The sequence below is a fragment of the Miscanthus floridulus genome, chromosome 7 (assembly GCF_019320115.1).
Source record: "Miscanthus floridulus cultivar M001 chromosome 7, ASM1932011v1, whole genome shotgun sequence".
In the NCBI taxonomy this organism is placed as follows: domain Eukaryota; kingdom Viridiplantae; phylum Streptophyta; class Magnoliopsida; order Poales; family Poaceae; genus Miscanthus; species Miscanthus floridulus.
Window position 1 is genome coordinate 107,291,785 of NC_089586.1, and position 24,236 is coordinate 107,316,020.

The 24,236-nt window shown below is 50.8% G+C and overlaps 2 protein-coding genes and 1 non-coding gene across 3 annotated transcripts; 1 reads left to right on the forward strand and 2 right to left on the reverse strand.

The window, feature by feature from the left end:
* Positions 1-12,336: 12,336 nt before the first annotated feature.
* LOC136464169 (uncharacterized) lies at positions 12,337-13,323 on the reverse strand. Its single transcript, XM_066463128.1, has 2 exons — positions 12,918-13,323; positions 12,337-12,780 (listed from the first exon to the last, which is right to left on the reverse strand). Exons 1-2 carry the CDS (start codon positions 13,205-13,207, stop codon positions 12,597-12,599), a joined length of 474 nt encoding a protein of 157 aa, XP_066319225.1. The 5' UTR covers positions 13,208-13,323; the 3' UTR covers positions 12,337-12,596.
* Positions 13,324-14,760: 1,437 nt separating this feature from the next.
* Positions 14,761-15,851, reverse strand: LOC136464170 (FCS-Like Zinc finger 3-like). The gene is made up of 2 exons (XM_066463129.1): positions 15,444-15,851; positions 14,761-15,329 (listed from the first exon to the last, which is right to left on the reverse strand). The coding sequence occupies exons 1-2, from the start codon at positions 15,668-15,670 to the stop codon at positions 15,167-15,169; spliced, it is 390 nt and encodes a 129-aa protein (XP_066319226.1). The 5' UTR covers positions 15,671-15,851; the 3' UTR covers positions 14,761-15,166.
* A 6,183-nt stretch (positions 15,852-22,034) lies between these two features.
* LOC136468216 (small nucleolar RNA R71) lies at positions 22,035-22,141 on the forward strand. The gene has a single exon (XR_010761749.1). It is a non-coding gene; the product is annotated as a small nucleolar RNA R71 (small nucleolar RNA).
* Positions 22,142-24,236: the final 2,095 nt, after the last annotated feature.

Consider the following 24,236-nt stretch of genomic DNA (forward strand, 5'->3'; position numbering starts at 1 on the left):
CTACAGTGCGCTGCATGTTGCTACAGTAACTTGGTCGGCCAAATTCTGGGGAACTAAACGAGGCCTTCAGCTCAAAGGAACCCATCAAATCAAATCAAAAGGTAGTGAACTTGTGATTGGTTGGGCTGATGAAAGACTTCAGCTGGCAGGTGTATAGTATCAAACAGAAATGTGACGAGAGCGAAGACCGCTTCAAACAGTAATATAAGTGTCGGTCCAGAAAATGACCAACTAGTAAATATTTGTAGTTTTGCTGTATGTTGTGATCGGAGGTGGCCTAACACTCAATGACACAGGATCTATACTGGTTTGGGCAACGTGCCCTACGTCCAGTCGGGGTCGGTCGGTGACTTTATTCCTGAGTCCAGGTGCTCGAAGTCTATAGTGGGGTTACAAACGAGAAGGAGAAAGGAAAGGTGCACAAGAGGTTCGGTTGGCTCCGACCGGAAGAGTTGCGGTCGGAACTTGGTGGTTCTACGGTTGTGGGTGTTGATCTAGTGAGTCTGAACTTGAAGAAGTCGTCCCCTTCGTAGGAGGGAGTGCATCCCCTTTTATAGATGAAGGGGATGGCTTTACAGGTGAGAGGGAGAGAGTACGGATGTTTCTAAGCCTTGTTGCCCACGCTGATGAAGACTGGATAATGGTAGGCGCCCCTCAATACTGTTGATGTCGCTGTAGAATGTCAGATGCGCACGGGAGGTCGAGCTATCTTCTTCAGGAAGGATGGACGCCGGTACCTAGCAAATACTTCTTGATGCCTAGTGGCATGTGAGGAGCCACGCTATGTTCACCCTGGTATGGCAAATCCTGGAGCCCATACTGCGATCGATGTCCAGAGACACGCGGGGGGCTTACCGTATGGGAGTTTTTAGCGGCCCCTACAATACTTTGTGTCAGGGTGGCTGCAGAGCACTGTTTCAGTGCAGGGTATGGTCCCTGGTACAGTGGTTTTGACTTGTGAGCCATGCCTTGCCTTTCTCCGCACGTCTTCTGGTTCCTTTCGAACGGGGTGTCCCCGGTCGGACGGCTCCAGTCGGCTCTCAGTGCGCTGGTCGGAGAAGAGCAGGTGAGCAGGGTTCCCACGAGCCCCGGTCGCGGGGTCGGAGTAGGAAGCAGCGTTTTGGGCCAGGCCTTCCGATTGGAGAGACTGCTTGGAGACGGCTGGTGCCTGAAGCGAGTGCTCCGGTCGGAGAGGTGGGCCGAAGAAGTTGACGAGCGGGCGCTTGTTCTTTTGGGTAGACCTTCTGGTCGGCGATCCGGACTACCCTTCCGGCCCGCTGTGTTTTAGATTTTTGGGCCGGCCCATGAACTATATGTTGTTTTCCTAGGCCGGAGCCCGGGCGTGGAAGCCGGTCCTCGAGGGACCCCGGGTTTATGAACCCGACAGGAGCCCCCGAGCCCCCGGGCGATTTGAGCCGAATCGTCCGAGGGATTTTTTGTCTTGCTGGCGGGTGCGCGCGAGCTCACCCGCGGGTGTAGCCCCCGAGCCCCGGGTGGTTCAGGGCAGGAACCGGCTGGGGGTTCTTTGTGTTGTGTCTGTGGGTGCGCGTGTTTTTTATTTTTGAGACAGAATTTTGTTTAACCATGGCGTCGTTGTATAGCCGAGGTGTTTTTTAAGCGCGGGGATTGGATTGAGACAGAACTTACTGATCCCGACGTCGGTGCGCGTCGGGGATCGGGCGAGGAAGTTTAGTTTGAGACAAACTCTGGCCTCGGTGCGCGCCGTGAACGGAGATAGCTTAGTTTTGGATGCAACAGAGTTTGATCTTTGGCGTCGGTGCGCGCCGTGGGATCGGGCAAGGTGGAGTCGTGAGTAGACCCAGGCGTCGGTGCTCGCCGTGGATCGAGATAGTTTGTTTTAGTTAGTTTCAGTTAGTGAAGCCGTTATGCGAGTTCAGAGTCGCGGTCCCAAGGGCCCTAGACGGATGTCGCCGATCCTGTCGACGCGAGTTCGGAGTCGTGGTCCCAAGAGCCGTAGCCGGATGTCGCCGATCCTGTCGACGCGAGTTCGGAGTCGCGGTCCCATGGCATTTAAGCCCCCGAGCCTTGTCGGGCCTTCGTGGGGGTTGGTGTGAGTCATTTTGCGCTACCTCATTCCGGTTCCTCACAACCGGAGGGGCTGAGTTTCTGTCGCCTGTCCCGATCGCTCGGGCTCGAAGACTAGCTCGGTGAGCTCGCTAACGGGTGTGATCGAGCGGAATCTGGGTCCGTCGTTCGTGACGGGGTCGGCATAGCCCTCTTGTGGCATTCCACTACTCCTTTACCTGCAGCTCGGCAGATGCCTAGGTACGTTCCGGAGATCGACCCTGGGTGGCCTAATGGCCTCCCCTCGATGGAGATTCTATGGGCTTGGCGAGAGGTTCAGGATCGAACGAGAAGGTTGAGATGACCCGATTTGCCAGACCGGGCGAAGGCCGCACGGTGCTCATCTACGGTTTTCTCCCCTAGCTCTGTTTGGTTGCTCATGTCGAATGAGGCAAGCCGCCATTTTGTGGCGCAACACGGAGCGTTCTGGTGCATTTCGCTGCACGTGCGATGCTTAGTTCTCGAGCCCCTGGGCGGTTCATGCCCTAACCGTCCGGGGGGTTCAGGCGTATGAGATGAAATGCGCGTATGGATGTATGAATGATTTGTAATGAAATAGAGGGGGTTTTGGTAACGTTTACCTTGACGACTAGGAGTGACGGGGCTTGGAGGGCTTCAGTCGGAAATGTCCGACCGGGACCCGTGCTCGTCGTTCGAGACGGAGTCGGCATGGCCTGTATGAGGCGTCCCTTTGCTCCTTACCTGTCGCCTGGTGTCCCCTCCTGGGTGATTCGATCGACTCAGGGAGGTCTGGTGGTCTCTTCTGGCGGAGATTCCTCGCTCTCTCTTCCTTCTTCTTTCTCACCGAGAGTGCCTGTATGCTACGGCGGTTCCTAAGTGAGAGGAAGAGTGAGCGAGGGGGAGGACTTACGGATCCTTTTGCAACCCTAGAGCGTGATGTCGGATTGGAGGTGACGCTGGATCTGGTCTGCGAGGCCTCCTTCGGGATGGAGCCGTGTGTAGACTTTCTGGCGGATCTTTACCGGGCGAGCCTCATCGGAGGGGAGGTTACTCACAACTATGCCGGTGGAGGGTTCCGTGCCTACAGCTGCTCAAGTTGGCCAGTTCATAAAGTTTGATGAGATTTCTTCCAGCCATGGCGACCTTACCTCGGTAGCGGTGCCCCCACTCAGGAGCTACCTCGACTGCATAAGAAGGTCAGGAGCTCCATGTTCTTCTGCTGAGCATCTATAGGTGCGACGCCCTTGAGGTACCTGTTGCGTTTTGCCGAAGTTTTGAAGGAACGGAACCGAGCGATTTCTGGCGTTCAGGTGAAGTTGTCGAGTGGCCGTAGTAGTTTTTGTAACAGTAGAAAATGTAATGGTTAAGTTCGTGGGGGGGACCCCTATGTAAAACGTTCGTGTGTGTTTTAATGACTTGCAATCGGTTTTTGTTTTTGTGATGGAGTTGCTCCATTCGGGGAAGCTTGTTCCCTTTCGTTCCTTAGTTCTTCCTTAGCATAATTTTGTTTTAAATTTCTTTCTCTCTCGTACCTGCCCGTTTGTTCCGTAGGCTGCAACTTTGCGAGCCCAGGGAGTGGCCCGCGAGGCTCGGCCGGTCGTAGCCGTAGGAAAAGGCGGGGTGCGATCAGTCGGAATGTTCTAAAGCAAAGTTACGTAAGGTAAATTAAAGGAACGAACTCCTTTTGTTCGGGTAGGAATGAGTTTCTCCATATGAAAGTAAAGAGAAAAGAGAGGCAATACTCAATATTTGTATATTTATGGAGCCCCCGAGCGACCTGGGTTGAAAGTGTTCGGGCGGGGGCGCTCTTACAGGAGCATGTGCTTTAACCGAAGGTGTTTAGACCAATTCTAAGGGAAAAAACGACGTAGCTGTTCAATGTTCCAAGTGTTGTTGAGAACATTGCCGTTGTTGTCCTCCAGTCGGTAGGTGCCCGGTCGGATTACTTCGGTTACCGTATAGGGTCCTTCCCAGGGTGGAGAGAGCTTGTGTTTTTCCTTCGTCGATTGGGTCCTTCGGAGCACGAGATCACCGACTTCGAGAATCCTTCCTCTGATCTTCCTTTCGTGGTACCTCGCGCAGGGTTTGTTGATAGTGAGCGGAGCGGATGACGGTTGTCTCGCGGGCCTCTTCGAGCAGGTCGACTGTGTCTTGTTGAGCCACCGCGGCTCGGTCGTGGTCGAAAGCTTTTACTCTTGGTGCGCCGTGGTCGAGGTCGGAGGGCAACACAGCTTCCGCTCTGTAGGCCAGGAAGAAAGGTGTGAATCTTGTGGATCGGTTTGGGGTTCGTTCTTAGGCTCCAGAGGATCTACTGGGACCTCTGCAACCCACCGCCCAGCGTGTTTGTTGAGTCGGTCGAAGATGCGCGACTTGAGTCCTTGGAGGACCATGCCATTGGCGCGTTCGACCTGACCGTTAGTTCGTGGATGTCCGACCGAAGCCCAATCGATTCTGATGCCGTATCCATTGCTGAAGTCTTGGAACTTCTTCCCGGTGAAGTTAGTCTCGTGGTCAGTGATAATACAGTTAGGAATGCCGAATCGATAGATGATGTCGAGGAAGAATTTGACTGCCTCTTCCGAGCGGAGATTGGTGATGGGCTTGGCCTCTATCCATTTGGTAAACTTATCGACTGCTATGAGTAGGTGAGTAAAACCGCCTGGGCCTTTTTTGAGGGGTCCTACCATGTCGAGGCCCCAGACCACGAATGGCCAGGTGATTGGGATGGATTGGAGCTCTTGCGCCGGTAAATGGGTTTGCCGAGCATAGAATTGGCATCCTTCGCACCTTGCGGACGACCTCCTCTACATCTCGTAGCGCGGTGGGCTAGTAAAAACCTTGGCGAAAGGTTTTTCCAACCACGGACCTTGGGGCCGCATGATGCCCGTAGATCCCGGAATGGACCTTGAGGAGGATCTGTTTTCCCCGGCTGGCGGGAACGCACTTCATGAGCACTCCTGACGGACTCCGTTTGTAGAGTTCAGTTACCCAGCACGACGAAGGTCTTGGCGCGTCGAGCGATTCGTCGAGCTTTAGTTCTTTCAGGTGGGAGAACCTCCTCGAGGAGGTAGGCGAGTAGTGGTACTCGCCAATCGGTTTGATCGAGTGCCAATACGGCGACGTCCGTAGGTGATGTCGTTATAGAGGTACTAGGATCAGAGCCCCCAAGCATCGGCTGGCCGTCGGGGTGTGTCTGGGTCGGACCTTCCAGGATGCGGGCGGATGGCTCGTGGACGTCGTTGATGAAGACTCCGCTCGGGGACGGATCCCGCCTGGCGGCCAGTTTTGCGAGGAAATCGGCGGCGTCGTTGTCCCTTCGAGGGACGTGATGCAGTTCGATTCCCTGGAATTTGTCCTCGAGCTTACTGCACCTCTTGGCAGTATGCTATCATGAGGGGACTTTTGCAGGAGGACTCCTTCATGACCTGATCAACGACTAGTTCCGAGTCGCCACGGACGTAGAGTCGCGTAGCACCGAGCTCGATGGCGATGCGTAGTCCGTTGATAAGGGCCTCATATTCCACGGCGTTGTTTGAAGCGGAAAAGTGGAGGCGGATGGCGTAGCGGAGCCTACTCCGTCTGGGGAGATCAGAACCACTCCTAGCCCCTGAGCCGGGCGCCATTACGGACCCGTCGAAGTACATTGTCCAGTACTCGTGGGAGACGTCCTGGGCCGGTAGCTGGACCTCCGTCCATTCGGCGACAAAATCCACGAGAGCCTGAGACTTAATTGCGGTGCGGGGGTATACCTGATGTCATGGCCCATGAGTTCAAGGGCCCACTTAGAGATTCGTCCGCGGCGTCACGGTTGCGGATGATGTCTCCGAGTGGGTATGAAGTGATGACTGTGACTTCGTGGTCGGTGAAGTAGTGTAGGAGCTTCCTGGTGGCCATTAGCACGGCGTATAGGAGTTTCTGCACCTGGGGGTACCGACCTTGGGGTCGGTAAGTACTTCTCCGACTGAAGTACATGGGTCGCTGTACCTTGAGCTGGCGTCCCGGTTCCTCCCTTTCGATGACCAGGGCGGCACTCACCACATGGTTACTTGCCGCGACGTAAAGGAGGAGGGGTTCTCCCCGTTCGGGAGCGACGAGGATCGGGGTTGACGTCAGGGATGTTTTGAGGCTTTCGAGAGCCTACTGGGCTTCCTCAGTCCAGACGAAGGTGTCCGTCTTTTTGAGGAGCTTATAAAGTGGCAGCCCCCGTTCGCCGAGCCGGGAGATGAAGCGACTAAGGGCAGGCCAGGCAGCCGGTGAGCCTTTGTACGCCTTTTACGTTGCATATGGGGCCCATGTTGGAGATGGCTGCGATCTTTTCGGGGTTGGCTTCGATGCCGCGCTCGGATACGATGTATCCAAGCAGCTTTCCCCTTGGAACCCCGAAAACACATTTTTCGGGATTTAGCTTGATGTTGAACCTTCGGAGGTTCGCGAACGTTGCGGCCAAGTTTGCGATCAGGTCGCAAGCTCGAGCCATTTTGACCACTATGTCATCAACATAGACGAGCGATTGTTGGTTTCAACCGTTCAGCCTGGTCAGGCTGATTAGGCGGGTCGATTTGGTCGGCGAAGCATTGCTGCATGCACCTTTGGTAGGTGGCGCCAGCGTTCTTCAGACCGAAAGGCATGGTCACGTAGCAGTACGAACCATACGGGGTGATAAACGAGGTTGCGAGCTGATCGGAATCTTTCATCGCGATCTGGTGATAGCCTGAGTAGGCATCCAGAAAGGAGAGGATCTCGCAACCCGAGGTGGAGTCAATTATCTGGTCTATGCGTGGTAAAGGAAAGTGATCCTTCGGACATGCTTTATTAAGTTCGGTGTAATCGACGCACATTCTCCACTTCCCGGTCTTCTTTTTGACAAGGATGGGATTGGCGAGCCTAGTCGAGTGGAAAACCTCCCTGATGAATCCGGCTGCCAGGAGCTTGGTGATCTCTTCGCCTATGGCCCTGCGCCTCTCGTCGTCGAAACGACATAGGCAGTTGCTTGGCGGGCCTTGAGCCTAGGATAAGGCGTAGCGCGTGCTCGGCGACTTCCCGTGGTATCCCCGGCATGTCAGAAGGCTACCATGCGAAGACATCGTGATTGTCGCGCAGGAAGTCGACGAGCTCGCATTCCTATTGGGCCGGGAGCTGGGTCCTGATTCGCACTGTCTTGGCTCGGTCGGTGGGGTCGACACCCACCGCCTTGGTTTCCTCGAGAGGGCGGAAGGCCGTCAAGGAGGTTGGTTTGTTGCAGTCTAGGGCTGCTGGGGTTGACGACTCCCCGAGCTACAGGAGCTCAGATGAGTTGACGACCGCAGTGGCAAGTTCGTAGTGCTCGCGGTCACACTCGAAGGCGTGTGAGAAAGCGCTACTCACTGTGATGACACTGTTTGGTCCCGACATCTTCAGCTTGAGGTAAGTGTAGTTGGGGATCGCCATGAATCTTGCATAGCATTGCCGCCCCAAGATGGCGTGGTAGGACCCCGGAAAGTCTACCACTTCGAAGGTGAGGACCTCCGAGCGGAAGTTGGCCTAGCTACCGAACGTGATGGGCAGATCGATCTGGCCGAGCGAGTATGCCTACGATCCCGGGATTACCCCGTGGAAGGGGGAGCCCACCAGGCGGAGCTCCGATCGGGGGATGCGTATGGCATCGAGGGTGTCGACGTACAGGATGTTGAGGCTGTTGTCCCCGTCCATTAGCACCTTGGTGAGGCGCTTCTTGCGGACGATGGGGTCAACGACGAGCGGGTAGCATCCCGGTCTCGCGACGTAGGAGGGATGGTCCCTCTGATCAAAGGTGATCGGGGATTCCGACCAGCTGAGAAAGGAGGGGACGACCATTTCGGCGGCGCGCGCCTCCCTGTAGCGTACCTTATGCTAGCGTTTGGACCAGATGGAGTCGGACCTACCAAAGATCATGATGCACTCCTCAGGTTCAGGGAAACCGTCCCCGTCCTTGCCTACCACGCCACCCCTCTTGACTGCCGGCTCCTTGCCGTCTCCCTCCTTTGGCGCGCCGGCCTGTCGGAGGAAACGTTTGAGGAGCTCGCACTCCTTGTAGAGGTGTTTGACGGGGTAGGCGTGATTGGGGCATGGACCATCCATGAGTTTGTTGAAGTCGTCAGGCAGTCCCTGTTGGGGCTGCCTAGGTGTGCGATCAGCTGCGGCGATCAACGCGGTGTTGTCTGACCGGCGCCGATCCTTCCTGTTCTTCTTGCCCCTCTGAGTGGAGGGGCCTTCGTCTGGATCCGCGCGCTTGGGCTTGCCTTTGTCTCGGCCTCCGCTAAAGACCGCTCCGACCGCCTCCTCGCCAGAGGCGTGGTTGGTGGCGACGTCGAGCAGATCACGGGTGGTGCAGGGTTTTAGGCAGCCAAGCTGTGGATCAGGGACTCGCAGTTTGTCCCGGAGAGGAAAGCGCTGATGGCGTCTGCGTCGACAACATCAGGGAGGGAGTTACATCGTTGGGAAAACCTGCGGATGTAATCCCGCAGGGATTCGCTGGGCTCCTGCTGGCAGCTCTTGAGGTCCTAGGAGTTTCCTGGGCAGACGTACGTCCCCTAGAAATTCCCGACGAAGACCCTCTTGAGGTCTGCCTAGTCGCGGATGCTGTCGTGTGGAAGGAATTCGAGCCATGCCCGAACATGTTCCCCTAGGCAAATGGGAAGATATTGGATGATGAAAAAGTCATCATCCACTCCTCCGGCTCGACAGGCGAGCCGGAAGTCTTCGAGCCAAATGCCTAGGTTTGACTCCCGGTGTATTTGGTAATGTTGGTGGGAGGCCAGAAACACTGTGGGAACGGTGCTCTCCGGATGCGCCGGCTGAAGGCCCATGGCCCCGAGCCCTTAGGGCTGGGGCTCCGGTCATCCGGTCGGCGACCGCGCCTGGGGTGCGTTTCACCGCTTCCCTCGATAGTTCGACTAGGGTCCGTGTCGCCTACTACCGTATGGCGGACATCGTTGCCGTGCCGGGCCCGACATCGGTTGCTAACGATGCTACGAGCGTCTTGGTGCGGTTGGTGTGGAGCAGGCGCCTGGTCGGACCGTGGCGCGGCTGCCGCTCCCCAAGCCGAGCCTGCCGGCTGCGGCGGCGAGCGAATGGATCGATCCGGCTGGCGTGTCCCCGTCCCCCGGTTGGGAGAGAGGGCGCGGGTTGGAGTCGCGATGCGGAGCTTTCCGCCTGTTGGACGGCGGCGGCCTCTACTAGAACCCGGAGGTTCCGGTAGACTACCCGCTCCTGAGGGTCAACGGGCTTGGGAACACCGCGGAGAAGCATTGCTGCAGCAGTGATATTCTAGTCAGCCCGGGCGAATTGTGCGACATCGTTCCCCTCGCTCACGATGTCATGCTGAACCTAACGAGCACGACCCCGGGCGCCACCCGCCGGCCCAGGCGCATGGGGCGCAACGTGCTGTACTGACGGCACCGGTGCAGGCGGCGGCTGGTTCTACCGTTGTTGTCGTAATTCCTCAGTGTGTGCTTGCGCAGATGCGAGGGCCCCCGCACGCGGGTCCGGAGGGGTGTGAGTTTGCACAGACTCCGCAACCATCGGCGGTTGTCCCGGAGCGTCCGCGATAGCGCACTCCCGGGACGGACAGTGGCGGGGCACCACGTCACCGATGCTGGAACCGTCGCTCTCGCCATCACCATCCGGGAGTTCATGGGAAATGGCAGGAACGCAGCCCGCCATTCCCACGAACTCGGACGTGATGGGGGATGGTGCCAGCATCCTTCGGAGCCCCCGAGCGTATGCGTCCACGGAGGACGCGAGGCCATAGGGGAACTGATCGTATGGCGTTTGTGGCGTGGGCGGTACATTCCCTTCGGGTGATTGGTGAGAGATAGTAAATAAAGAGCGAGTGGTAGTACGCATATTACTTACAGCGGGGTTTGAGCAGAGAATTTGCTCGGAATGAAGCGTAGATGCTGCGTCATCGAAGTCACGCGTCCCGGAGTTGATGGAGGACGTCCCTCCGACGGGTGCCGGGTCGCGAGTCTCCTCGCGGAGGTGGAGTACACCGAGCCGGTCGGCGACGAAGTCTAGGCTCCCGAAGCGGAAGACCCGGGATGGCTCGAAGACAGGTGGAACCCGCATCCCGACGGGCGAGAGTGTGGGGAACTCCAGCGAGCCAAAATGAATCGTATCGCCCGAGCCCGCCACGGCGGGGGTGGCGGAAAAATGGGCCATCCGATGACCAAAAAGTGTTGAACGTACATCGTCTTCCCCACGGACGGCGCCAACTGTCGGTGCAGAAAATGGCCAACTAGTAAATATTTGTAGTTTTGCTGTACGTTGTGATCGGAGGTGGCCTAGCACTCAATGACACAGGATCTATACTGGTTCGAGCAACGTGCCCTACGTCCAGTCGGGGTCGGTCGATGACTTTATTCCTGAGCCCAGGTGCTCGAAGTCTGTAGTGGGGTTACAAACGAGAAGGAGAAAGGAGGGGTGTACAAGAGGTTCGGTTGGCTCCGACCGGAAGGGTTGCGGTCGGAACTTGGTGGTTCTACGGTTGTGGGGTGTTGATCTAGTGAGTCTGAACTTGAAGAAGTCCGTCCCGTTCGTAGGAGGGAGCGCATCCCCTTTTATAGATGAAGGGGATGGCTTTACAGGTGAGAGGGAGAGAGTACGGATGTTTCTAAGCCTTGTTGCCCACGCTGATGAAGACTGGATAATGGTAGGCGCCCTCAATACTATTGATGTCGCTGTAGAATGTCAGATGTGCACGGGAGGTCGAGCTATCTTCTTCAGGAAGGATGGACACCGGTACCTGCAAATACTTCTTGATGCCTAGTGCCATGTGAGGAGCCGCGCTATGTTCATCCGGTATGGCAAATCCTGGAGCCCATACTGCGATCGATGTCCAGAGACACGTGGGGGGCTTACCGTATGGGAGATTTTAGCGGCCCCTACAATACTTTGTGTCAGGGTGGCTGCAGAGCACTGTTTCGTGCAGGGTATGGTCCCTGGTACAGTGGTTTTGACTTGTGAGTCATGCCTTGCCTTTCTCCGCACGTCTTCTGGTTCCTTCCGAACGGGGTGTCCCCGGTCGGACAGCTCCAGTCGGCTCTCAGTGCGCCGGTCGGAGAAGAGCGGTGAGCAGGGTTCCCATGAGCCCCGGTCACAGGGTCGGAGTCGCGGGGTCGGAGTAGGAAGCAGCGTTTTGGGCCAGGCCTTTCGATTGGAGAGACTGCTTGGAGACGGCTGGTGCCTGAAGCGAGTGCTCCGGTCGGAGAGGTGGGCCGAAGAAGTTTGACGAGCGGGCGCTTGTTCTTTTGGGTAGACCTTCCGGTTGGCGACAGGACTACCCTTCCGGCCCGCTGTGTTTTAGATTTTTGGGCCGGCCCATGAACTATATGTTGTTTTCCTGGGCCGAGCCCGGGCGTGGAAGCCGGTCCTCGAGGGACCCCGGGTTTATGAACCCGACAATAAGTTTCTTAAAGTACAATAGTACTGTTAATTGTGTTTAGAATACTTTCTCACGATAGTTTCATTATTGTCATAGATTCTATGGACTCTACTACCAGGCGTACACGCACGAGAGGAGCACACCCCGCACGCATGTTTTATCTCCTCTTTCTCACGCGTTATCTTTAATTCCTCTTCTTCCTCAGGCTCCCTCTCGGTTGGCCCACACTGCCTGGTTCCGGCGGCGTGGGCGTCGCGCTACCGCCCTCAACAACCACACTAACCGGAGTTTTTCCTTCAGATTCGACGCGAGCACCCTCCACCACCTCCTGGGGGCCCGCCGCCACCGCCACCACCATCCATCACCGCCACGTTAATCCCAAGTTTCTCCTCTTCTTCTCCCGTGGACGCCCCCGTCATCGGCACGGCCCAACCGGCCTCTCCGACCGTCCGGCGGGCGATGCCCCCGCCCTCCGCCGTCGTCTGAACCATGACCACCGCCGGTTCGGCATGCTCCCCAATGACCCCTTCTAAGCGCGGAGGGCATAGAAACCCCCGAAACCCGAACCCTAACACCACCACCTGCTTCATTCATCTCCACGTGGCAACGACGACCGATGAGTTTATCTGCATTTTTTTTGTCTTTCTAGTGTGTGTGTTGAAGCATTTTCGCATGCGCTTGCGGAAAGAAGCGTTTCCGTTTCTTTTTATTGATTTTCTTCTTGTAAACTAGATCATCTCTCTCTCTTAATAATGCAACGGCAGATCTTTTACCATCATTTTTAGAAAAAAAAAACGCATGCAATTCTTCAAAAAAACTACAAAAGGCACGGAGTTGGTTTAGAATAGAGCTCGTTTAGTGGCTCCAATGGCCCCAATTTTAATCCGGATTCAGGAGTCAAACAAAAAACGAGCAAGGCTTGGATTGCTCATGTAATTGCAGGACGCGAAAAAACCTCCGCTCACTTCTTTGCTTCGCGTCGGATACATACAAACGCAAACAAGGGTCGTGGCTACTTGGTCCTTACGATCGAGGAGAATCCTTGTCTTGTACTAGGAACGTGAAAGAATTCATTCATTCGCCATCCCTGGGTACGTTGGGACGAGCCCGGAACCGGTGTATGTGAAGAAGCTTCCGCGAGCTCCTCCGTCTAGTGCTGTGGCTGAAGCTGCCGCTGGGTACGCTGGTCCCTCTGCGACATCGCTGCCGCCGGCGCCGCTTGCTGCTGCTGCTGCGCCGCTATGAGGGCCTGCTGCTTCTTCCTCCGGTGCCTGATGCGGTCCATCTCGATCTGCTCCCTCCTGCAATCGTCGCTGCAGAACGGCGTGTCCCCTCTGCTCCATGAAACCGATCGAGGCGGCATACGCACGCACGCACGCACGCGTGTTAGTTTGCTAATAATCCTCTGCTTCAATTCATCGGCGCAATCCATCAATATACGCGTAGGCATGCATGCATGCATGCAACCGACCTGTACATGAAGATGTCGCCGCAGAGCGCCTTGCGGCAGAGGGTGCACTCGTCCAGGAAGCTGTTGGGCTCCTCCGCTTCCGTGTCGGGGACGCAGAACATGGACGGCGCGCGCCTCGCCGTGGCCGAAGTGGGGCTCCTGCCGTCCTCCGCCTTGGCGCTGCCGCCGTCGGTGGAGCTCCGCGGCCGGTGGGCCTGCGCGCTGCCGCCACCGCCGCCGCTGCCGCCCGAGAACAGCGCCGCGAAGTCGGGGTTGCCGAAGGCGTGGAAGTAGGACGACGTGAACTCCATCGGCCGGCCGGCGTCGTACGTCCCTGGCACGTATGGCACGCGCGCGCGGGCCGGTCCAGGAGCTGTCGTCACACCGCAAACGGAGGCGCAGGACGGCAGCTGGGCTGGGCTTGGAGAGAGGAGAGGCGGAGGGGCTCGGTTTTAAACCAGCCTCAAGATGGTAACGGTATGGCGGTTAATTAACGAACTCGTGCCTGGCTTCCTTGGTTCGTCGTTGCCAGGGGAGGGGCTGGCGAGAACCACGGGTGAATGCATGTGGTTAAATCTGGCATGCCAGCCCAGAGGTGCCTTGTGCTCTGGCACACAGCTCCATTTACCTGGCGTAGTATGTTTTAAAGTTAGCTGCATCAACCCAAAGATAGTTACCACTATGAAAATTGAGGAGCTTTTCCCACTCGATGTGTAGAACAATGAACAATCTGACCAGCCGGAGTGGGAACTCAGAACACCACACTACAAAATTAAGTGAAAACAACATATGCCTCTGGAAGGGGAAAAAACCAACAGATTGCAGTCAGGGCAACAATCTAGTACTACATTGTTTCCCCACGCCCCTTGTCACCACCAATGTTTATTCATGAACACATTGACGTTGCAATCAAATGAGTAGCAGTCCATGTGATGGCAACATACTAAATGGTTCGATGACCGCCCAAGCCAGCAGCGACGTGCACATGGTTCCGTGCACGCTGCTTCTGTGCTTCTAGAAAACAGCAACAGCATAATTGGCGTTTTTCAAATATATATGTTCTGATGTCCATTTCGCAATCGACGCATCTGTGTGGTTACCGGGCCGGGACCGGGATCGCTCGACTGACTAAACTATCTGGGGGCTGGGGCGTCGGCGTTCGGTTGGCTGATCGCTCGGCATCAGGGCCCTCCGCCCTCACATGGCTCCAGCGGTCCGAGAGGGGGAGCACTACAGCTAGCACTACCACTAGCAGGCTAGCAGCCGGTGTGCCCCCCGAACGCCCGGCACTCGCCGCCGTCCCGTCCAGAGGCGAATGGTCGTCCATCTCTCGGTGGCTGATGAGATGTCGTAACGTGTCAAGAATCTTGCACGGGGAGAAGCTCCCCAAGTGTGCCTTTCTTTAGGGTTTCGGAGGCCGCGTAGGCTGCCTAGAACGATATATTCTCTATCTGATCTCCGGCTCTCTCTCTCTCTCTCTCTTTCTTTGGAGCGTGCGCGGTGGGCACATGCTTGCAACTTGCAAAAGCACCAGCAACGACGCAATGAAATAATCGACGATCATGAGTGCGCGGGGCCTTTGATGATTTGTTAACTCCAAATAGCACTTTTCACAAGTACTGTTCGATTAGCACCTCTGGTTAATTATATGACCATTTCCGTTGGTGAAAGTCAGAGGCGAAGGCGATCGATCTTGCAGTGTTTGGGATTGATTCCTGTGGCATGTCCGCCGTACAAACAGTAGGTCTCTGGCGCTCTGCCGAAACCATGTACGTACGTACCACGGTACCAGAAATTAGTATTTCTGTTTCGCTCATACTGAATAAATTGCTTGGTACTGCAAACTGATACTTCATACTTCATTCGTGAAAACCACAGGTCGTATTTTGGAATTTGTTCATGATAGTAGGTACCGGAATGCTGGAGTACATGGCAATCGGCACGCGCTTGGTTGCGCCGAGCAACGGAACAAAAAAAAAAGCTTACTAATGCGGTAATCCGCACAAAAACCGGCAGACGATCTGTTCTTTCTCCGGGACAACAGGGACTCCGTCCCCTGGGCCTCAACCGCTCGAGTTGCTCCCTCTTGTTCGCTGGCAAACAACAAGCTAGAAGCTATAGCTGGAGGCCACATGCGTACCCTACCAAGAGCTTGAGGCGTCGAGGTCGAGACATGCGCGAATCAGTTCGATTCATGCGCAACGATTTACTCTGAAGCCCACATGTCGTCGTCGTCGTAGTAGTGTTTTCGACGCCGCTGCCTCGATCGCTCACCGCGCCCAGAGGGGAATCCTCTGCGGGCTGCTGCTCTGCCGCTGCCGCTCCCGCTCCCGCTTCGTCGCCGCAGAGGGCAGCCTGGACCTCCTCTCCCTCGCCTCGTCGGCCTCGATCTGCTGCTGCCGGCACTCATCGCTGCAGAACGGGGTGTCGCCCCTGCACATCCACGGACGGCCACGCATCGATCAGACGATCACAACCAGAACGGCGGCGGCTTCTTGCGAATTTATTTGCACATGAGCCAGCGTGTTGGCGTCTCACGTTGTTTACCTGTACATGAAGATGTCCTTGTTCCCGCCAAGATGCCGCCCGCACCGGAAGCAGGCGTCGAGGTAGTGGTGGTGGTGGAGCTCTCCGGCTTCAGCGTTGCCGCGGGACGCACGGCGGGTCCTGGGCGGCGGCGAGCTTGGGTTGCGAGGCACCGTGTGGCCTGGGAACCCCGCAACGACGTAGCCGGCGGTCCCCCATGAATTGGGGAAGTAGTAGTAGTCCTCCATTAGTTTCTTGGCTGGCTCGTTCCCCCGGTGGGTTCGCTTCCACTTTTCGCTTGCTGGTATGGGACTGGGAGGAGGAAGAAGGTGGTGCTGGCCTAGATTGGCGCAGTTTATAAAGGGAGGCGGCGGGGGGTTCAACGGTTTCCGTTTTGGTCCCTCTGTTTCCTGTGCGCTTCCACGGTTCTCCTATGCAGTTTGCAGGTGTGCTTGACAGCTTGAGGTGGTTTTTGTCTGTGCTTAGGTATGATGGAGGTTGGCCCTTCTAGTTTGGTTTGCGTTGTTGGCGTTTTCAGGTATCTCTTTGTTTTTTTTCCTGGTAGAATGTTGTAAGTAAAAGTGATAAAATGTAGGGAATTTTTCTATATATCATTAGCTAAAACTTTTATCTCTGATATGCCCACCAAACAAACTCTTATCAATGCATCATCAATAAACTTTAATCTCTTTTACGTCATTCTTGACCACATTTTTAGTTAGTCACAAATTTAATTAGTCCTTTTTAATGCACCTGGAATAAGCATGTGATGCAGATTATTGTACTAGTCTGTGAACTATGGAACTTTAGAATGATTTATTTAGTTCAGACATAGGTACATTTGACGAGTGTTCGATAGGCTTAACCTCTGCAACTGCTGCCAGACTCACATACGAGCTGTAGCACGAGTGTAGCTAGCCAGCACGCCGAGCAATAGCAGCTAACAACCGTGTATCATAAAATTGCCCACACGCCAAGCAATCCACATAGTTGACGAGCCTAACAACACTGCAACACACACCACCTGTTCTCCGATCATACCATCGCCACCACATAGTTTTGTCCTCTCCATAATAGATGGAGTTCGTTTTCATGTGTATCGTTGCTTATGCCTTGTCTGCCAATTATCCCCTCCGTCCCTTTTTTCCGTTGTTCTCACGTCCCGAGAAATCAAACGTAGTCAACTTTAACTAAATACATATAAAAATATTAAATTTTGTAACACATAATTAGTATCATTAGATAGATCTTTGAATCTATTTTTATAATAAATTTATTTGAAGATACAAATATTGTAATTTTTTATAAATCTAGTTAAAGTTACAAAGTTTGACCAACACGTATCCCACATCAACACTTAATAAGGGGACAGAGGGAGTAGATGAGTTACTCCCGTCTAGTGTCATTTTTGGCTCCAATGAGAATACCCATGGCATATATTACAAAACTAAAGTGAACTATAATTTTAAACATACAAAATATGTAATAAGACGATATAAGAAATAATTGTTATCTTGATCATGTTGTGGATGCCCCAACAGCGGTGTACCCTCTAAGAGAAGGGCTCCTGTTAGCCCAACATATTGGTTGCCAACGACTCATCATTCAATCCGACTGTTTGGAGGTGGCGGAGACAATGAAGCAGGGAGGTTTTTTAGCAACAGCTGGTGCGCCAATATATGATGAATGTGTGGTACTCTGGCAGGATTTTAACTCTATCTCCATAGATCATTGTAATATGGATATCAATAGAGTAGTGCACAATTTAGCGAGTTTAGCTATTCAATCAAAGAATTCATGTATTTGGGTCGATGAACCCTTAGCTTCATTATTGAAGCCCTGGTGAACCATGTAACTCTGTTTTCAAATCAATAAAGTGCGCCAGATGGCTTCCCTAAAAAAATCGATTCTAAGGAAATAATTAGTGGCTTTATGGAAGTACAACAACAAACATGTGTGACCAAGGATACGCTTCTGATCTAAGCAATGACATCAAATATTCAAAGTTACACTTACATTTGTATTGAAGGGAATATGAAATAAAATTTAGACACGTTATGCGAGGCTCAGTGACTGATCTAATATTATAGCTTAAAGATAACATGTATATATGATATGATACCCGTATCACCACACAATGATTGTACACACACTAAAGTGGGTTTGCAAAAAGTGTGAGGCCACAATATCTCTTTAATATTCATATACGTTTTTGTGAGATGCTAATACCACATATAGTGCCTTATAAAAGGGGAAAATACTCTAGAAACAACAACCTGCCAGTCTTTGAATTTTGCAAGTAATAAGTTGGATGAGTGGAGCTGCACGCTCACTACGGTTCCTTATTACAATCACAGCTAGCCACAATATATATCCAACAAACAATGCAAACATCCTCCAATGAGAGGTGGATCCTCCAAAGAGAGAATAAGACGGAGGTGGTTAGGCAACTGGCCAAGTTGCAACAAAATCTAAAGCTGGCTCCTTCGAATCCGGCGGCCAAGGAAAACCAGGGTGCAGTCGTGCAGGTTGGTATGGTGCCCGCCTGATATTTTAACGGCCAGCGGCACCTCGTGGGCTCGTGGGACGCCAAATCCATGTATTCTACGCATTTTCCATTGGCATTTTAAGTAGTTCAAGTACATGGTCTGTCCAATTTGAAGCCTTATATTAAAAGTTGGCTTCTAGAGCTTAATTGGTTCCTGAATCCTGGTTCTGGGGGTGGCCTGGCCCTAAAAAAAAGTCACAATTAAGGGTACTAAGTGTTGGCGTTTCTTAGCGTCACTACTAGAATTTGGGTTTTCTAGCAATGGCAACAGAAATGTCGTGACGATATTTCTGAACGCATACAAAAATATTCTGCAAGTGCACGAATATATCATGGTAGTATTTCACCTGGAAGTATTTGGGTATCGTTCATTTATATTTTCCCAAAGGAATGCATGGTGTAAAAGTCACTAGTAGGGACATGGTCAAGACAACATGACTGTATAATAGACCAAAGTTCATAACAGGGGTAAGCTAAGATAAATATTAGATAGTGTGGCACACACACTCAAGCCGATCTCAGGGATAAAGATTAAAGAAAGGATAAAGAATAAAAGAATAAACTAGTCTGGAGCAGGCTTATCTTATATAGCTATGCTAAACAGATAGGCATACAAATACATGAGTTTTCAAGGTTAGAGATTCTAAGTTAAGATAGCTTTGGTCATTATAAACTTACTTCGGACATCGGCTTATACTTGGTCTGTCAAGTACCTCCGGCTTCCAGCTCTACGCCGAACCCGAACGTGGGGGATTACAATGAACGAGGCAAACGAAGGTAACTTCTAGCTCAGACAACATGTCTACGCTATTGGTTACTACTCTAGCGTGGGCCAGGAATATCCGTCTTTATCAGGAGTCCTCTACTACAGCATCCATCACGGGGATGGACGACGAACCCGCAAGTAAACAATGACCCAGACTAATTTAAAGTAGAATTCATCACCTAAATTAGGGCTTGGTCTAAACATGTATGTTGTATGAAAGATTAAGCATAAAATTTCATATGTTAAATGAATAACACAAGAACTTTGCTCTATTTCTATAACATGACTATATTGATAAGATAAGAACAAGAACATAGAAGAACTCTTCATATTGATCATACCAAGATTTCTTCTAGATGTCCAAACTCTTCACAAGAGTCTTTCCTAGCTCCAAAACACTACTAAAAATAAAGAGATACAAGTGGAGGGAGAGAGGCTCTTGAGTTATGGTGTGTGTTGAGAGGGAGCTCTCCCCCTCCCTTTATACTAGCTAGAGGTCGGTTTGGCGGGAGATAAAATAGGAAACCACTCAAAACCGACCCTAGGTGTCATAAATGCACCGTCTATACAAGGTGGGCCTAAGAGGAGCAGGGGGAGGGACGACCGCACCCCTGCTAGCCTGCCTCGCCACCGCCTTGCGCAAGTGGGCTCCTAGATGGGCATGGGTCCTTGCTACGTCGGTGCTTGCTCTGGATTTGCACGTTGGATGGGCCGTCTTCTCGTTCTTTGGTGTAGGATCTGTATTACGCTTTGTCTGATGCCGTATTTTGATGATAATTCCCTTGTGTTCATGTATGTGACCTGCAAAACAGTAGTCTCGGAATACAAATGGAACTATTTCAATAGTAAAGGTATATGTGTGTAGAAACATGTAGTTTCCTCCTTTTTGATCATAGATGGCGGTTAGATTTTGTCAGTAAGAACCGCTAATAAAATCCCCTGAGCTTACCCTTTGCTCGTCCTCGAGCAAAAGCTAAGACGTTGGTTGTTGATCAGGAGTTGCTACTATGCGGATTATATTTCAAAAGTACCATGTCTATAACACAATTTTCTTCCTTGATTGGAATAAATTGGCATTATATCTACCCTTTATTATCTCGTTACCTGCAGGGCTTTTTAGCCTTCTCCAAGTCTTAGGTGGCTGCAAGATAGAACAGTTCACAGAAATGCTTATCATTCGTTCTTTGATCGACTTTCTTTTCGGAGGTTTTGAAAGTTTTATAAAATAAAAGTAAGTTCCTCAGATGATTCACTCGATCGCTCAAATGTGTATGCTCCTCACCAAAGGCTTTTTATGTTTGCCTTTCTTTTCATCCTACCAACTAAATGGCTTATGTGGATCTTTGGGTAGGTATAAAAGAAGGCATACTTGCATCACATAATATTGCTAAGTCAAAAACCGGACCTCAAGGAGATGCAAGTCATACACTTTGATCAAGACGTGCAAGTGTGTGGAATTTTTATAATCTTCCTAATGCTATATTTTTTTTTCTGTACTCCTTTGATCATGACTCTTTCTCTTTTTGGATGGATGACTTTTATTTGAAAGTATAGGCCATTTTATTTCTTTCTTTTCTTTTCTCTCCTTTTTTTCTTCATGCTCTTTGGCATGCATTTTTTTCTCTCATGTCTTTTTTAGCATAGATACTTTTTTATTTTTATTTTTTAGCATAGCCCATACTTGCTTTTTGGCATATGAAAACTTTTTTTAGAGAGAGGGACTCATGAAAAATATTAATGGAGTATTTATTTGGTGGATGAAAAAACATGTTTTTGCGTAACTCTTAGTGTAAGAGTCAACAGTTTTATTTGTGGGTGTACATAAATCTTGATCATGGGTGCATGACAAGAATCTCAACAAGGGTCACAAATAATTTGACAAAGCTCAATATGATAACAAGCAGCATATGACTAAGGTTTTGTATTTGTAGAACATGTCATATGGCTTTGGTAGGAAATATAAATCACTGAGGAACTTTTAATTTTTAGCATTTTGAAAATAAAATTCTGGATGTCAAGCCTTTCTTCGAACAAATTCCTAGCAAATTTCCATTGCACCATATCATACCCCGCAACAACTTGGACTAGATTAAGCATTTGCAGCCCACAAGTTTCAAGTTTTTAGGATGAGACATTTTTAGCCAATAAACTCAAATATTGGGGAAAGCTAAGTTATAAACTAGGCAGAGTCAAAATATAAGACAGAGCAACTATTCACCATTTCAACAAGGATGAACTACACATTTTTTCTTCATATATGTGGAGTGGAATAACTATCATCGTTATTATTTTTATTATTATTATTTTATTATTATTATTGTATTATTTTTTTAATCAAGATTCACCAAACAAATTTTCATCTATGTTGTCATCTCAAATACGCCTCATGAAGTTGATAAATTTCTACAAGGGTTAGTCCGTATGATCAACCAAAATCTACACTAACAGTTTTGATTCAATGATCAAACTAGACACCATGTTTCATTTGATCAAGGTAGGCTAATTAACCTAAGCACCATGCTTAAATTAAAAAGGCCTATAGAAGTATGATCATTACATCCAAACTTTAAATTAAACACCATGCTTAATTTAAAAAATATATAAAAACACTCCCAAACCAAAACATGCCGGCATAGAGAGGGGGAAACATTAAAGGATAAACAAGAATCATCCAATAGTGGTGAAAACATTTAATGGTGAACAATGGAACCATAAGTTTTTATTTATTTGTTTTTATGCAAGGTAACAGGAAGTGGTGAGAGTGCAAGATACATGTTACCTTGTGGGGGTCCTCCCCCAAGCTAGCTTAAAGCTTATGGTGCGGGGTTGTATCCCCGTGCTTTTTAGCTCTTCCTTCCTGATACGGTGGGTGTGACTGATTCCAACGTGGACCTCCTTGTAGATGAAACCCGTTGTTGTCGTTTAGTGCATCTTCACGGGTTTTGGGGCAGTCATTCCCCGAGTGTCCATTTTCACTATAGACCTCTCATATCGTATGCAAGTCCATGGCCCTGACGGTGCCGTACATCGCCTCCTTCTCATGGGCACGTGCGTGAAGTTTTTCATCAGAAGGTCTATTTTTGCGGCAAGCATATCCGTCTCCTTCACGGTATGCATGTGTTGTTCATCTTGGAGCCTCTCATCACTCCACCATTGATTGGACTCCACTTTATCAATGAGAGCTGTAACTCCATTGATGGTGAGCGAGAGGAAGGCTCCTCTAGTAGTGGCATCAATGTGTCCTCTTGACATGGGGGTTAACCCATTGTAGAAGTTCTAGAGGACTAGTCAATTCTCCATCCCGTGGTGCGGGCAGGCAAAGATGTGTTCTTGCAGCCTCTCACATGCCTCGGGAATGGATTGCATAGTATTCTACTGGAAACTTGAAATTCTTCCCCTCAGGGCGTTGGTTTTGCCCATGGGAAAGAATTTCATGAGGAACATCGTGGAGCATTTAGCCCACATGCTGACAACTTCCTTGTCCTTTGTAAAACCACTGCTTCGCCTTCCCCACGAGGGAGAAGGGAAAGAGACGGAGCCTGATGTTCTCTGGTGTGACATCCTTTATGATGATAATGTTGCACAGCTCGAGGAAGTGTTGAAGATGTGCGTTCGTGTCCTCGCTAGGCAAACCACAGAAAGGGTTTGCCTGCACCATCATGATTAGGCCGGTCTTCAACTCAAAGTTCACATCGCCCATGTTGATAGTGGTCCCAGCGGGCACGTTGGCAACAGTGGGGATAGAGTACTCATGCAACGTCTTGTCGGCCATGGTGTTTGGTACGGATGGTGCTTGGATGACAGGGTTCGGTTGTCGATGGAGTAGCGGAAGGAGGACCGACACGAGGTCGGGCCTTCTTTTTAGGAATGACTCCGGATTCTTGGTGAAGGTCGTCGGCAAGTCGAAACCTGTCTTACACTATCCTGTTTTCATCCACAACATGAGAAAACAAGCGAAGTTATCCTGTTATGATCAATGGCTACTACACATGCATATTATCACGAACATGTCCTAATATATTCTTTTAACCAGTGCCTTCCCCGACAACGGCTCCAGAAATGCTTGTTGACGCTTCTTAGCGTCACTACTAGAATTTGGGTTTCCTAGCAATGGCACCAGAAACGCCATGACGATATTTCTGAATGCATACAGAAATATTCCGCAAGCGCACAGATATATCGTTGTAGCATTTCACCGAAAGTATTCAGGTATCGTTCATTTATATTTTTCTAAAGGAAGGCATGGTGTAAGAGTCTCTAGTAGGGACATGGTCAAGACAACATAACTATATAGTAGACCAAAGTTCATAACAGGGGTAACCCAAGATAAATGTTGGATAGTGTGACACACACGCTCAAGCCAATCTCAAGGATAAAGATTAAAGAAAGGATAAAGAATAAAAGAATAAACTTAGACTGGAGTAGGCTTATCTTATATAGCTATGCTAAGCAGATAGTCATATATATACATGAGTTTCTAAGGTTAGAGATTCTAAGTTAAGATAGGTTTGGTCATTATAAACTTACTTCGGACATCGGACTTATACTTGGTCTGTCAAGTACCTCCGGCTTCCAGCTATACGCCGAACCCGAACGTGGGGGATTACAAGAGACGGACTAGGACTATCATCACCTGCCGTCTACCCCTCAACCGTGGGGAACTGAGACAAATGAAGGTAACTTCTAGCTTAGACACCATGTCTACCCTATTAGGTTACTACTCTAGTGTCGGCCAGGAACATCCAGTCTTTATCAGGGAGTCCTCTACTAGAGCATCCATCACGAGGACGGATGACGAACCCATAAGTAAACAATGACCAAGACTAACTTAAAGTAGAACTCATCACCTAATTTAGGTCTTGGTCTAAACATGTATGTTGTATGAAAGATTAAGCATAAAGTTTCATATGCTAAATGAATAACATAAGAACTTTGCTATAATTCTATAACATGACTATATTGATAAGATAAGAACAAGAACATAGAAGAACTCTTCGTATTGATCATATCAAGATTCCTTCTAGATGTCCAAGCTCTTCACAAGAGTCTTGCCTACAAAACTCTTGTGAAGAGATACAAGTGGAGGGAGAGAGGCTCTTGAGTTGTGGTGTGTGTTGAGAGGGAGCTCTCCCTCTCTCTTTATAATAGCTAGAGGTCGGTTTGGCGGGAGATAAAATAGGAAACCACTCAAAACCGACCCTAGGTGTCATAAATGCACCGCCTGTGCAAGGTGGGCCTAGAGGAGCTAGGGGCGGTGCTGGTGCGGCCACACCTGCTGACCTGCCTCGCCACCGCCTTGCGCAGGTGGGCTCCTGGATGGGCCCGGGTCCTTGCTACGTCGGTGCTTGGTCTGGATTTGCACGTTGGATGGGCCGTCTTCTCGTTCTTTGGTGTATGATCTGCATTATGCTTTGTCTGATGGCGCATTTTGATTATAATTCTCTTGATTTCATGTATGTGACCTGGAAAACAGTAATCCTGGAATACAAGTGGAACTATG